The sequence below is a fragment of the Mobula birostris genome, chromosome 11 (assembly GCF_030028105.1).
Source record: "Mobula birostris isolate sMobBir1 chromosome 11, sMobBir1.hap1, whole genome shotgun sequence".
NCBI lineage: Eukaryota > Metazoa > Chordata > Chondrichthyes > Myliobatiformes > Myliobatidae > Mobula > Mobula birostris.
Window position 1 is genome coordinate 112,759,829 of NC_092380.1, and position 15,693 is coordinate 112,775,521.

Sequence of the window (15,693 nt, forward strand, 5' to 3'; positions counted from 1 at the left end):
TGCAGTAATTTTATATATTGCCTCTACTGCTGCTATTTAAAAAAAAAACAAATTTCATGACATATGTGTGATGATAAACCTGATCCCTTCATCCTCTAACCAATCAAGAATCTATCAACCTCTGCCTTAAATGTACCTAAAGACTTGGCCTCCACAGCTGCCTGTGGCAAAGAAGTCCACAGATTCACCACTTTCTGGCTAAAGGAGATATTGCTCCTCATCTCTGTTCTAAAAGGGCACCCCTCCATTCCCACTATAGGAAACATCCTCCCCACATCCACTCTGTCACCATTTGATTGGTCACCCCTCATTCTTCTGAATTCTAGTGAGTACAGGCCCAGCACCATCAAATGCTCTTCATATGACAAACCATTTAATCCTGGAATCATTTTCATGAATGTCCTTTGAACCCTCTCCAGTTTCACCTAAGATAACGGGCCCAAAACTGCTCACAATACTCTAAGTGAGGCCTCACCAGTGCTTTATGAAGTCTCAACATTACATGCTTGCTTTTATATCCTAGCCCTCTTGAAATGAATGCTAATATTGCATTTCCCTTCCTCACCACAGACTCAACGTGCAAATTAACCTTTAGGGAATTCTGCACAAGGACTCTCAGGTCTCTTTGCACCTCAGTGTTTTGTATTTTCTCTCCATTTAGAAAATAGTCAACCTTTTCATTGCAACTACCAAAGTGCATGACCATACTCTTTCCAACACTGTATTCCATCTGCCATTTCTTTACCCATTCTCCTAACCTGTCTGTCCTTCTGTAGCCTCTCTACTTCCTCAAAACTACCTGCCCCTCCACCTATCTTCATATCGTCTGCAAACTTCGCAACAAAACCATCAATTCCATCATCCAAATCATTGATATATAAGGTAAAAAGAATCGGTCCCAACACAGACCCCTGTGGCAGCCAACCTGAAAAAACTCCCTTTGTTCCCCACTCTTTGCCTCCTGCCAATCAGCCACTGCTTTATCCATGCTGAAATGTTTCCTGTGGTACCATGAAGAACCATTAATTTCTGCCTTAAATATACCCAATAGGTTGGCCTCCACAGCTGTCTGTGGCAACATATTCCACAGATTTTCTGGCTAAAAAATTCCTCATCTCCATTCTAAATAGATGTCTGTGTCTAAGTGGATTCTGAAGCTGTGTCCTCTTGTCTTAGACTCCTGCACCATAGGAGACATCCCTTCCACATCCGTTCTATCGAGACCTTTCAACATTTGCTAGGTTTCGGTGAGATCCCTCCTCATTCTTCAGTGAGTAGGTCCAGAGCCATCAAACCCTCCTCATGTGGTAACGCTTTTATTCCCGAAATTATTCTCGTGAACCTAGGAGACAATAGTACAAACAACCATGAGCAATCAACATCAGCAGAAACATCAATAATCAAACTTAAATAAATGAGAACATATAAACAGACTCAATAATTATCCACAGAACAAGGAGAGCAGGAAAGGCCATTTAATGGATGTTGTGCAGGGACAGTTAGGGTATTACACTGGAGTAAGTTTTGTTTTTTTTTGTAATATAATTTTTATTGAATTTTCAAAAGGAATACATGAAAAAAAGAATCTACCCCCCCCCCCCATATAAAGTCCTACCTAAAAAGAAAGAAGGGAAGAAAAGAGCCGCCTGGGTATTGGAAGGTTTCCACATGCTCCATGGGATTCAAAATAAATTTGGTATAATTATTCGTTACTTTCCCCAAGTGACCAAAGTCTTTATCGGAGCACTTAAATATGCCATCCTGTCTTTTGTAAATAAGGGCGCCAAATATTCAAAAATGTTACATATTTGTCTCTTAAATTATAAGTAATTTTTTCGAGTGGAATAGAACTAGCCATTTCATTATTCCAACGATCCATACTTAAATACGAATCAGATTTCCAAGTAACTGCTATAGTCTTCTTAGCTACTGCCAATGCAATTTTTATAAATTCTTTCTGATATTTATTCAATTTAAGTTTCGGTTTTATCCCTTCAATATCACCTAATAGAAATAATACAGGGTTACGTGGAAGTTGAGTTCCAGTAATTTGTTCCAATAAAATTCTTAAATTTATCCAAAAGGGTTGAATTTTAAAACAAGACCAAGTAGAATGTAAAAAAGTACCAATTTCTTGAATACACCGAAAACATTTATCAGATAGATTTGAATTTAATCTATTTATTTTTTGTAGTGTAATATATAATTGGTGTAAAAAATTATATTGTACTAATCTAAGTCGAACATTTATTGTATTTGTCATACTGTCAAGACAAAGTCTTGACCAATTTGTTTCATCAATATTAATATTCAGATCTGTTTCCCATTTTTGCTTTGACTTATGGGTTCCTTGTTTAATTGTCTGTTCTTGAATCAAATTATACATACAAGAAATAAATTTTTTAATTTTCCCTTTTTGTATTAAAATTTCAATTTCATTAGGTTTTGGCAAAAACATTGTTTGACCCAGCTTACCTTTTAAGTAAGCCCTTGATTGAAAGTAACAAAAGAAAGTATTATTAGATATTTTATATTTATCCTTTAATTGTTCAAATGACATCAATATATCTCGTTCAAAACAAACTCCTATAAATTTAATCCCTTTTTGGTACCAATTATATAAAAGTTGATTGTCCATTGTAAAAGGAATAAGTCTGTTTTGGAACAAAGGCCTCCTTGCTAATAGAGATTTCTGTGTTACATTATCAACATTTATCTTATTCCATAGATCAATCAAATGCGTTAATATAGGAGATTCTTTCTTTTCCCGTATCAATTTAGATTCCCATTTATATATAAAATCTTCAGGTCTATTTTCTCCTATCTTGTCTAGTTCTATTTTAATCCATGCTGGTTTTCGATCATCGAAGAAAGATGCAATAAATCTAAGTTGATTTGCTTTATAATAGTTTTTAAAGTTTGGAAGTTGTAACCCTCCTAACCCAAACTTACATGTCAATTTTTCCAATGATATTCTTGACATTTTACCTTTCCAAAGAAATTTTCTCACACATTTATTTAACTCTTGGAAAAAATTTCTGTGGCAATTGTATTGGTAATGTTTGAAACAAATACTGTAATCTAGGAAATATATTCATTTTTATAACATTGACTCTACCTACTAATGTTATTGGTAATATCATCCATTTGTCAAGATCTTCTTGAATTTTTTTCAGTAGTGGTAAATAATTAAATTTATATAAATTCTTTACATCATTATCAAGTCTTATACCTAAATACTTTATACCATTTACCGGCCATCTAAATTATTAATTGGAGGAGATTTTAATTTTTGCTTAGACCCAGTCTTAGATAGATCAACCAAAGCTGTATAAAATCAAAGGTAGTAAATTTAACTTTATCATTGATGAAGGATTTAAATCTGATTGATATATGGAGAAGAATCAATCCTAAAGAAAGAGACTATTCGTTCTACTCCCATAGACATAAAACTTTTTCAAGAATAGATTTGTTTCTATTATCAATGCATATTCAACACAGAGTGAAAAATATGGAATATAAAGCAAGCATATTATCAGATCATTCCCCTTTATTAATGACAATAATAATGGCTGATAAGAAAAAAGTGGCTTATAGATGGAGATTTAATTCAACATTATTAAAACGTCAAGATTTTTGTGATTTTATGAAAAAACGGATTCAATTTTTTTTGGATACAAATTTTCATTCAGTGGATGATAAATTTATATTATGGGATGCGATGAAAGCATATCTTAGGGGCCAGATAATAAGTTATACATCTAAAATTAAGAAAGAATATATGGCAGAACTAGATCAATTGGAAAAAGAGATTACAAAATTAGAAAAAGAATCTCAAAGATATATGTCAGAAGAAAAACGAAAACAACTTGTCAATAAGAAGTTACAATATAATACGCTTCAGACATATAGAACAGAAAAAGCAATTATAAGAACTAAACAAAGGTATTATGAGTTAGGTGAGAGAGCACATAAAATTCTTGCCTGGCAGTTGAAAACAGAACAAGCTTCCAAAACAATAAATGCAATTAGAACAAGGGCAAATAAAATATCTTATAAACCTCTTGAAATAAATGAAACCTTAAAAATTGCTATTCTGAATTATATCAGTCAGAATCCCAAAATGATGCTAACGAGATAGAAAGGTTTTTATCACAAGTTTCTCTTCCAAAATTGAATTTGGAAGAACAAAAGGGATTAGATATGCCTTTTACATTAAAAGAAGTTGAAGAAGCTTTAGGATCACTCCAAAGTAATAAATCTCCAGGAGAAGATGGTTTTCCACCTGAATTTTATAAAAAATTTAAAGATTTATTATTTCCTCTTTTTATGGAACTAATACGTCAAGCAGAAAAAATACATAAACTTCCAGAATCATTTTCCAACAGCAATTGTAATAGTATTGCCAAAAAAAGACAGAGATCCTATGAAACCAACATCATACAGACCTATTTCTTTATTGAATACGGATTATAAAATAATAGCAAAAATTTTATCGAATAGATTATGTAAATATTTACCAAAATTAATACATATGGATCAAACAGGATTTATTAAAAATAGACAATTGGCAGATAATGTAACACGGCTACTCAGTATAATTCATTTGGCACAAAAAAGGGATGAGAAGAGTATAGTAGTAGCTTTGGATGCAGAAAAAGCTTTTGATAGATTAGAATGGGATTTTTTATTTAAAGTACTAGAAAAATATGGGTTAGGAACATCTTTTATAAATTGGATTAAAACTTTAAATTCTAACCCTAAAGCTAAAGTAGTGACAAACTCTCAAATATCAACACCATTCCAGTTAAAAAGGTCAACTAGACAAGGTTGTCCACTATCACCTGCTTTATTTGTATTGGCGATAGAGCCATTAGCAGAACTAATTAGAATTGATCCAGATATTATGGGTTTTAGAGTTAATCAGGAGGAATATAAAATTAATCTTTTTGCCGATGATGTTTTGATCTATTTAACAAACCCACAACATTCGTTACATAAATTATCTTCTAGATTGGGTGAATATGGGAAGGTATCAGGTTACAAAATAAATTGGGATAAAAGTGAAATTTTACCTCTTACTAAAGGAGACTATAGTCAATGTCGATGAGTAAGTTTTGTTGAGAAGCTGGATAGCTGCAGGAAAGAGTCTTCAGAGATGACATGTAGTCCTGGTGGTAATGGACTTGTAGCATCTCCCTGATGGCAATTTGATGAAGAGTTGACTGCTAGGGTGGGTGAGTCAGCAGTATTTTTTGATCTCTTTTCATTGCTCTGGCAATGAATTGAAATTTCACTCTTCAATTAAAACATCCGGAACAGATTAAAAGTTCAAAGGTTCATTTATTATCAAAGTATGTTTTCAGAATACAACTCTGAGATTTGTCTTCTCCAGATAGCCACAAAATACAGAAAACCATAGAAGTAGTTGGAAGAAAGATATTACTTCCCCTGCTCTCTAGTTGTAATATCCCCGCCTGAAAAGAAAAAGAAACAAAAATTCGCAACCCCCAAACCAACAGCCCCTACCACTCCCTCGCACAAAAACTAACAGATCACCCACGTGAAGAAACAGCAACAAGAACATCAAACCCCAAACCACCAAACTACCAAATGGCAACAAGAAAGAATGGGCAAGAAGATGAAAAAAGAATGTAGAACTGGAAGAGGCTAATATGAACTACAGTTAATTTGAACTACATACCAATCCATAAATCTCAGAATTTCAATAACACCTCTGAGAGCTGCGACCCAAACCAGCGGCCCCTCCGGGGTCAGTGACCGAACCGGCAGCCCCTCTGGGGTCAGTGACCGAACCGGCGGCCCCTCCGGGGTCAGTGACCGAACCGGCGGCCCCTCTGGGGGGCAGCGATGTGAACCAGCAGCCCCTCTGGGGTCAGTGACCGAACCAGCAGCCCCTCTGGGGTCAGTGACCAAACCGGCGGCCCCTCCGGGGTCAGTGACTGAACCGGCGGCCCCTCTGGGGGGCAGCGATGTGAACCAGCAGCCCCTCTGGGGTCAGTGACCCAACCAGCAGCCCCCCCGGGGTCAGTGACCCAACCAGCAGCCCCTCCAGGGTCAGTGACCGAACCGGCGGCCCCTCCGGGGTCAGTGACCCAACCAGCAGCCCCTCCGGGGTCAGTGACCCAACCAGCAGCCCCTCCAGGGTCAGTGACCGAACCGGCGGCCCCTCCGGGGTCAGTGACCGAACCAGCGGCCCCTCTGGGGTCAGTGACCAAACCGGCGGCCCCTCTGGGGGGCTGCGATGTGAACCGGTGGTCCCTCCAGGGTCAGTGACCCGAGCCGGCGGCCCCTCCGGGGTCAGTGACCGAACCGGCGGCCCCTCCGGGGTCAGTGACACGAACCGGCAGCCCCTCCGGGGTCAGTGACCCGAACCGGCGGCCCCTCTGGGGGGCAGCGATGTAAACCAGCAGCCCCTCTGTGGTCAGTGACCGAACCGGCGGCCCCTCTGGGGGGCAGCGATGTAAACCAGCAGCCCCTCCAGGGTCAGCAACCCGAACCGGCGGCCCCTCTGATTTTTAAAATTCAGTAGCTGTTTTTGAAACGTCTCTTGATTCCAACTGGTTATGCGACAATGTAACTAGAATGACAGAATGGTTGTAATCCGTTCTGGGACATCCTGAAAATGTGAAAGGCAATGTTGGCAAATCACGTTTGCTAACTTACTTCCTTATGTGCAAGTTGTTTCCCTACCGGCTATTGTGTTTAGTGGAAACTGTGTCATTTTTCTTGGCAGGTGACAGGGCAAGACTGACGTTTGTCCAATCCTTGCCAAAGTGCCTAGAGTTCAGGGACTTTCCAAACCCCACAGGCTCTCTGGGGCTTCCCACCCCCAAAAACTCTCAAGTGCTGCTGAAGTCTTCATACCCGGTTTTTTCACCTGTGGGATGCAATACAACAACTCACCCTGGTCTCCTTTCACAGAAACTTCCAAACCCTGAGTAACACACACAAAGTGCTGCAGCATTTCTATGGAGAGGAATAAACAGTTAATGTTTCAGGCTGAGACCCTTCATCAGGACTGGAAAGCAAGGGGGAAGAGGCCGGAATATGAAGGGAGAGGGAGAGGAGTGCAAGCTGGCACGTGAAGCCAGGTGAGGGGGAAGGTGAGTGAGTATTGGGGGTTGGTGAAGTAAGAAGCTGGAAGGGAATAATCAGTCGATGTTTCAAGCTGAGACCTTTCATCAGGATTGGAAAGGGGGGGGGAGAAGGAGTAAAATTTGGCAGGTGATGGGTGAGGCCAGGTGAGGGGGAGGAAAGGGGGAAGAAGTAAGAAGCTGGAAGGTGAGAGGTGGAAAAGGGCTGAAGAAGAAGGAATCTGATAGGAGAGGAGAGTGGACCGTGGGTGAAAGGGAAGGAGGTGGGGCACCAGAGGGAGGTGATGGGCAGTTGAGGAAAAAGGGAAGGGGTGAGGGGAACCAGAATGGGGAATCAAAGAGGAAAGGGAGAGGGGGAGAAATTAATGGAAGTTAGCACATGGTTGAAGAGTTAGAGAGCAGCAGAGATCACAGAGAGGGTCTCACTAAACTATGAAAGAGAAGATCTAAGCATCTTCAGGGGAGACACTTTACCTCAAAGAGACTTCACAGTGAAGCAGCAGATCATAGACACGAGATTCTGCAGATGCTGGAAATCTTGAGCAACAGACACAAAATGCTGGAGGAACTCAGTAGGTCAGGCAGCCTCTATGCATCTATGGAGAGGAGTAAACAGTTGATGATTCAGGCTGAATCCTTTCATCAGGATGGGAAAGGAAAGAAAAGAGGCGGAATTTATATGTGTGTGTATGTATGTGTGTGTGTGTGTGTGTATATATATATATATATATATATTTATGGTGCTTATTAGTAAATGGTGAATAATGTTCCAACATTTTGTTGACTGAATAGGAAGACTTGAAGTATTATCCCTAATTTCCCTCAGGTTATACAACGGTCATTTCTGCGACCCTTGACCCTGTGAAGTTTCAGTGGGAGTTCTGCAGGGTGAGGATATTACAAGATCAAGATTCAAGATTGTTTAATGTCATTTCCGGTACACAAGTGTAAATTTTATTTTATTTAGAGATACTGTGCAGAAACAGGCTGTTCCAGGTCAACGAGCCATGCCGAACAGCAACCCACCAATTTAACCCTTGCCTAATCACAGGATAATTTAAAACGACCAATTAACCTACTAACCGTTAGGTCTTTGGACTGTGGAGGGAACTGGAGCACCCTGAGGAAACTCATTGCTCGCGTGAAGGACATACCAAAAAAATTGTCATTACACATCCAATGGCACATATAATAAACACAATAAGGTAAAGAATCTAAAATTAAAGTTCAAAGTACGTACATTTATTGTCAAAGTATGTGTGTGGGTAGTGGTTCCATATGTCACTACTACAGGGCGTGACGACCCTGCCTTACTCAAGCCCCAGGCTCAGCTGGCTCCGGCTGACAGTACCCGGTATGGGCCCCTATCCAGGGTTACGGATCCCACTGCCTTATGGGGATCTTCGGGAGAAGAGAAGGCTAAGGAGTAAACCCTACACAAATCCGGAGTGGAGCCCCTAAGGCGGTTGGATGACGTATCACAGTTCCTGCAGCCAAGCTGATGCCAAATGTACTGCTTCGCATTCCTTTGGACCACATCTGCGAGGCCGAGAGGGAGATCTTGATGTCTGGGCAGCCCAGGATCTCCATATTCATCGCCCAGGTCTGCGCCCCAAGTGGGCGCATCCATTGTCTACTTAGACAGAGGGAGCCATTAATCATTAATGTATGCTATATGAACCTTGAGATTCGTCTGATTACAGGCAGCTACAAAACAAAGAAACCCAATAGAACAGATTTAAAAAAAAGACTGTCAAACACCCAATATGTGAAAAAAAGAACAAATATTGCAAACAATAAAAAGTGAAGAAATAGCATTCAGAATGAAAAAGACAATAAATGAAAATACATAAGATAGCTTATATACGTTGTATGTACATAAACTGATGGAGTGTCTGTACATAAGGCAAGTGACAGGAAGTGATAAAGTAGTGGTGGGGGGGGGGTTATCTGCAGATCTGGGCCACAGCAAGTAGTAGAAAATGTGATGCTGCTGAACTACTGGAGATTCAGAAAGAGCAGCAGATTAACATTCATCAAAACACAACACCTCTCTAAAGAGACAGTGAAGCTGGATGTGGGGAAGAGCTCGCTGGGGAGTAGCCATGATTGATGCTAGATTCTGCTGATCTTGCTCCGACTGCAAATACGATGTTCGATGTTAAAGTCAGCTCCATCATGGCCACTAGGCTCCCTACCTTCAAAAGGCAATGCCTCAAAAAGGTGCAATCTTCCATTAAGGATCCCCCATCACCTAGGACATGCTCTCTGCTTGTTGCTACCATCAGAGAGGAGGTACAGGAGCCTAACACCACACGCTTAAAGTTTTAGGAACAGATTCTTCCCCTCCACTATCAGAATTCTGAATGAACCCATGAACACTACCTCACAATTTTTTGCTCTCTTTTTACACTACTTAGTTTTTTTATATACATATTCTTTATTCCTATTGTATCTTCCTTACTGTAATTTATAGTGAGGCATCCATTGGTTGGTGTAGACATTGGTTGTTGCGTCCTAGATGTCTAGATAAGCAAGCTGGGGCAGTACAATATGGAGAGCAAGCTGTTGCCCATGCAGCAAGCTTCCCCTCTCCACGCATCTGATGAACCCAAAGGAAAGGCAGGAACAGACCCTTCAGCCCACAATGTCTCTGCTGACCCATACCATTTTAAACGCATAAAGGGCTTTTAATATCATGAGGTGTTTAGAGCCAAGGACCAAAAAAAAAAACACAGGATGAGACACCAAATCACTGCAGCCACCATCTTGGGAAAAGATCGTCAGAGAACTGTGCACCTCAGAAACAAGCACTTTTGCTCACCATTTTGCTAAATAGAAGATTAACTTCTGTTGCTGTTGTTGCTACTTGTGTTGTTCTGTGGAATACAGTGGGCATGCTGTGCTGGTGCTGGAATGTGTGGCAACTCATGCGGGCTGTCCCTAGCACAAATGATGCATGTTTTGATGTACACGTGATAAATATTCTGAATATGAGAAATCATCAGGACTATGTCCTTCTATACTTTGCCTATTTAAGCTTCTGTCTAAATACCTCTTGTATATAGTAATTGTATCTGATGCCACCACCCCTCCAGTCAGAGAACGATGGGAGAAATATTGAAAAGATGTCAGTTATGCTCAAGACACACACATCCCTCTCTCCTCCTCTCTCCCCTCTCCCCTCGCCCCTCCCTGATGTGTTTCCACAGAACTCTGCAGAAAGTGACTGGAACATCACAGGTTAATAACTCAAACAACAATGTTACCCATTGAGTCACAACTAAACTCTGGGAGAATTACAGGAGTGATTTCACTTAGATTTTTACTAATGAGAAATCCTTTTCCTCTTCTGCATCCTAGGCATCAATATAATATTCAGCACGGGCCTGTGCATCCTACAGCTACTAGAACCACGACTGCTCGCTATGTCTGACGTCTCCCTCCTCCTTCCCACGCTGCTGCGGATTCCTGTTGATGTGTATGTACAGCACTGTATTCAGATTACCTGCACCATTTCTCTTTAATAGATACATGTGTGTACATGGACTATGATGCTTGTTGGGTTCTGACCCAGAACCTGTAGGCTAAGTGGTGAAATGAATTTAATAGTTGTTCAACTAGAACATAGGACATAAAAGAGTAGATCACATTAAAGGCCCAATTAAGCTACTATAAGATAAATCTTAACCATTTCCTCACCACAGCCCTCCATTTTTCTATCGTCAAATGCCCATCTAACAGTATCTTAAATGCCCCTAATGTTCAAAGTTTAAAGTAAATTTATTATCAAAGTTACATATATTTCACTAAATGCAACCCCGAGATTTATTTTCTGCGGGCAATCACAGTAAGTCCAAGAAACACAATAGCATCAATGAGAGACTGCACCAACAGGATAGACAAACAACCAAGGTAGAAAAGTCAACAAATGTGCAAATACAAAAGAAAAAAAATGAAATAACTATAATAAATAAATAAGCAATAAATATCAACAACATGAGATGAAGAGTCCGTGGAAAGTGAGTCTGTAGATTGTGGGAACAGTTCGGTGTTGGGTTGAGTAAAGTTATCCCCTCTGACTCAAGAGCCTGAGTTGACGGATAATAACTGTCCCTGAAACCTGGTGGTGTGTCTGCCTTGATCACCAGTGCTAGGTTCCACACACCCACCACTCTGTATAAAGCCCCATCTCTGACATTCCTCTTATACTTTCCTCCAATCAGCATAAAATTACAGTACTGTGCAAAGGTCTTAAGCACGTACAATATGTATAGCTCAGGCGCCTAAGACTTTTGCTCAACACTGTAGAAATTTTATGTATTGCACTGTACTGCTACTGCAAAACAAAATAAATTTCATGACATATGTGAGTGATAATAAACCTGATTCTGATATGGATTGAGAGTGGAAAGGAGGTAGATGGAAAGAGGGGATTCATGGTTAGGAAAAAGGGAAGGGAGATGGGAGGGAGCAGGATGCACCAGATAGACATTCTGTAATGATCAATGAACCAATTGTTTGGAATCAAATGACCTTGCTTGACATCTCAGGGCTGGGAGTGTCTGTACCCACACCACCCCCTACCCCTGGCACTCCTTCTCTGCCACCTGTCCCACACCCCTCCTGCAGTGCTCCACCCTCATCATTCCCAACATCCTTTGCCCTCGCCAGATTTACAAACTCACTGTCTGCTCCACGTTGACAAATACAGCACTGTACAAAAGTCTTAGGCACCCTGGCTATATATATGTGCCTAAGACTTTTGCACAGTAATGTTGTATCTGGCTGTCCACTCGACCTGTGCCTCTTATCATCCTGTGCCCCTCTATCATGTCACCTCTCGTCCTCCTTTGCTCCATAGAGGTGACAAATGTGAGCTTTAGTGTACACAAAAGCTGAGTATTTGTTAAATGAGGAGAGGTTCAGGAGTGTTCAGAGGCTCAGAGGAGGCATTGTCTCTGAGTAAGCTCCTGTTAAGGTTTTCTTTTTGTTTTTCTCTTACTGTACTTGGTATAGTAAATGGCCGTTGTGTGTTCTTCATGCTGGATGTTGGAGTATTCGGAGACCCAGAGTCTCCTAGGGAACTACATCTGCATGAAGTACATCCGGCTGCAGTTCTTTGAAGACCATGTTCAGGATCTGGAGTAGAGCTGGATGACCTTCGGCTTGTACAGGAGAGTGAGGAGATAATTGATCAGAGTTACAGGGAAGCAGTCACCCCGAAGTTGCAGGAGGCGAGTAGCTGGGTGACTGTCAGGAGGAATGGAAATGTGAATAGGCGGTTAGAATAGAGCACCCCTATGGCCATACCCCTCAAAAATAAGTATACCGCTTTGGATACTTTTGTGGGGAATGACCTCCCAGGGGAATGCCACGGCAACTGGGTTGCAGGCACTGAGCAAGGGTCCATGGTGCAGAAGGGAAAGAGAGAGGAGAAGGGAGTGGTAGTGATAGGGGACTTAATAGTGAGGGGAACAGACAGGAGATTCTGTGGACATGAACGGGACACCCTGATAGAGTTGTGGCGAACATTTAGTCCATAATGATAGATGAGGACGCTCGTTAACTCGACAAACATTTTATTGTGATAGACACAAAACAGACCGGGCACCATAACCCAGAGAGTGAACCCAGCCAGTCTCATGCAGACCGGGCAGGTGACCATCACACACCCCAGTTACAGTTAAGGTGACCCACAAATAGACAAGCAAATAACTGTATAACCCAATCTAAAATGTAACAATAAATGAACTGGAACTAAGCACCATAATGCCACAAAAGCATTTTAACACAAGAACAATAGCATACTGGTCGTTAGAAATGCAGGAGCAGGCTGTTGACCACGCTCCCCCAGAGCGTAACTGTATGTTGCCTCCCAGGTGCCGGGGTTAGGGATGTCTCAGATCGCGTCCACAACATGAGCAGTCAGTTGTCTTGGTACATGTTGGTACCAATGACATAGGAAGGAAAAGCAAAGTGGTCCTGAAAAGAGAATTTAGAGAACTAGGTAGAAAGCTGAGAAGCAAGACCTCCAGGGTAGTAATTTCTGGATTGCTGCCTGTGCCACTCATCAGTGAGGGTAGAAACAGGATGACCTGGCAGATAAATGCATGGCTGAGAAGCTGGTGCAGGGGGCAGGATGCAGATGCTTGGATCATTGGGATCTCTTCTGGGGGAGATATGACCTGTTCAAAAGTGACAGGTTGCATCGGAACCCGAGGGGGACCAATATTCTCACAGGCAGGTTTGTTAGAGCTGTTGGGGAGGTTTTAAACTAAATTGGCGGGAGGTGGGAACTGGAGTGATGGGACTCAGGATAGGACGAATGGTAATAAAGTAAAGATAGCGTACAGTCAGAATGTCAGGAAGGGCAGGCAGGTGGTGGGACATATTCCATAAGACCATAAGATATAGGAGCAGAAGCAGACCATTCGGCCCATCGAGTCTGCTTCGCTATTCAATCATGGGCTGATCCAATTCTTCCAATTCTTCCAGTCATCCCCACTCCCCTGCTTTCACTCCTTACCCTTTGATGCCCTGGCTAATTAAGAACCCGTCCATCTCTGCCTTAAATACGCCCAATGACTTGGCCTCCACAGCTGCTTGTGGTAATAAATTCCACAGATTTACCACCCTCTGACTAAAGTAATTTCTCCACTTCTCAGTTCTAAAAGGACGTCCTTCAATCCTGAAGTCGTGCCCTCTTGTCCTGGAATCCCATACCATGGGAAATAACTTTGCCATATCTAATCTGTTCAGGCCTTTTAACATTAAGAATGTTTCTATGAGATCCCCCCACCCCTCATTTTCCTGAACTCCAAGAACTGCCAGACGTTCCTGATACGGTAACCCCTGTCATTCCTGGAATCATTCTCATGAATCTTCTCTGAACCCTCTCCAATGTCATTATATCCTTTCTAAAATAAGGATCCCAAAACTGCACACAATACTCCAAGTTTGGTCTCATGAGTGCCTTATAGAGCCTCAACATCACATCCCTGCTCTTATATTCTATACCTCTAGAAATGAATGCCAACATTGCATTCGCCTTCTTCACAACCGACTCAACCTGGAGGTTAACCTTTAGGGTATCCTGCACAAGGACTCGTAAGTCCCTTTGCATCTCTGCATTTTGAATTCCGTCCCCATCTAAATAATAGTCTGCCCGTTTATTTCTTCCACCGAAGTGCATGACCATATACTTTCCAACATTGTATTTCATTTGCCTATTCCCCTAAACTATCTAAGTCTCTCTGCAGGCTCTCTGTTTCCTTAACACCACCCACTCCTCTACCTATCTTTGTATCATTGGTAAACTTAGCCACAAATCCATTAATACTGTAGTCCAACTCATTGACATACATCGTAAAAAGCAGCGATCCCAACACCGAACACCCTGTGGAGCTCCACTGGTAACCGGCAGCCAGCCAGAATAGGATCCCTTTATTCCCACTCTGTTTTCTGCCGACCAGCCAATGCTCCACCCACGCTAGTAACTTCCCCGTAATTCCATGGGCTCTGATCTTGCTAATCAGCCTCATGTGCGGCACCTTGTCAAAGGCCTTATGAAAATCCAAGTACACCGCATCTACTACATCTCCTTTGTCTAGCCTGCTTGTAATTTCGTCAAAGAATTACAGTAGGTTTGTCAGGCAGGATTTTCCTTTCAGGAAACCATGCTGGTTTTGGCCTATCTTGTCATGTGCCTCCAGGTACTCCATAAATCTCATCCCTAACAATCGATTCCAACAACTTCCCAACCACTGGCGTCAGGCCAACAGGTCTATAGTTTCCTTTCTGCTGCCTCCCACCCTTCTTAAATAGAGTAACATTTGCAATTTTCCAGTCATCTGGTACAATGCCAGAATCTATCGATTCTTGAAAGATCATCGTTAATGCTGCTACAATCTCTCCAGCTACTTCCTTCAGAACACAAGGGTGCATTCCATCAGGTCCAGGAATTTATTCACCGTCAGACCATTAAGCTTCCTGAGCACCTTCTCAGTCGTAATTTTCACTGCACAAACTTCACTTCTCTGACACTCTTGAATGTCCGGTATACTGCAGATGTCTTCCACTGTGAAGACTGATGCAAAATACGCAGTTCCTCTGCTGTCTCTGCATCTCTCATTACAATATCTCCAGCGTCATTTTGTATTGGTCCTATATCTACCCTTGAATCTCTTTTACCCTTTATATACTTTAAAAAGCTTTTGTATCTTCTTTGATATTAGTCGCCAGCTTCTTCTCATAATTCATCTTTTCCTTTTGAATGACCTTTTTAGTTTCCTTCTGCAAGTTTTTAAAAGCTCCCCAATCCTCTATCTTCCCACTAGCTCTGGCTTCCTTGTATGCCCTCCCTTTTGCTTTTACATTACAATATCTCCAGCGTCATGTTGTATTGGTCCTTTATCTACCCTCGACTCTCTTTTACCTTTCATATACTTAAAAAAGCTTTTAGTATCTTCTTCGCAGCCAACAGGACGAGTATCAGTACATTAGGGATGCAGAATCAGAAAGGATAGCAAATACGGTACTCAAGGTGTATCTCAATACGTGGAGTATAAGAAAT

General features: G+C 41.5%; 1 protein-coding gene across 1 annotated transcript in view; it reads left to right on the top strand.

The window, feature by feature from the left end:
• Window positions 1–15,693, top strand: part of LOC140205576 (TBC1 domain family member 12) — a 151,824-nt gene that overhangs the window by 56,305 nt on the left and 79,826 nt on the right. The window contains exon 9 of the mRNA XM_072273212.1: window positions 10,482–10,599. Within this exon, the coding sequence (XP_072129313.1) occupies window positions 10,482–10,599 (118 nt within the window). The remainder of the gene's footprint in view (window positions 1–10,481; window positions 10,600–15,693) is intronic.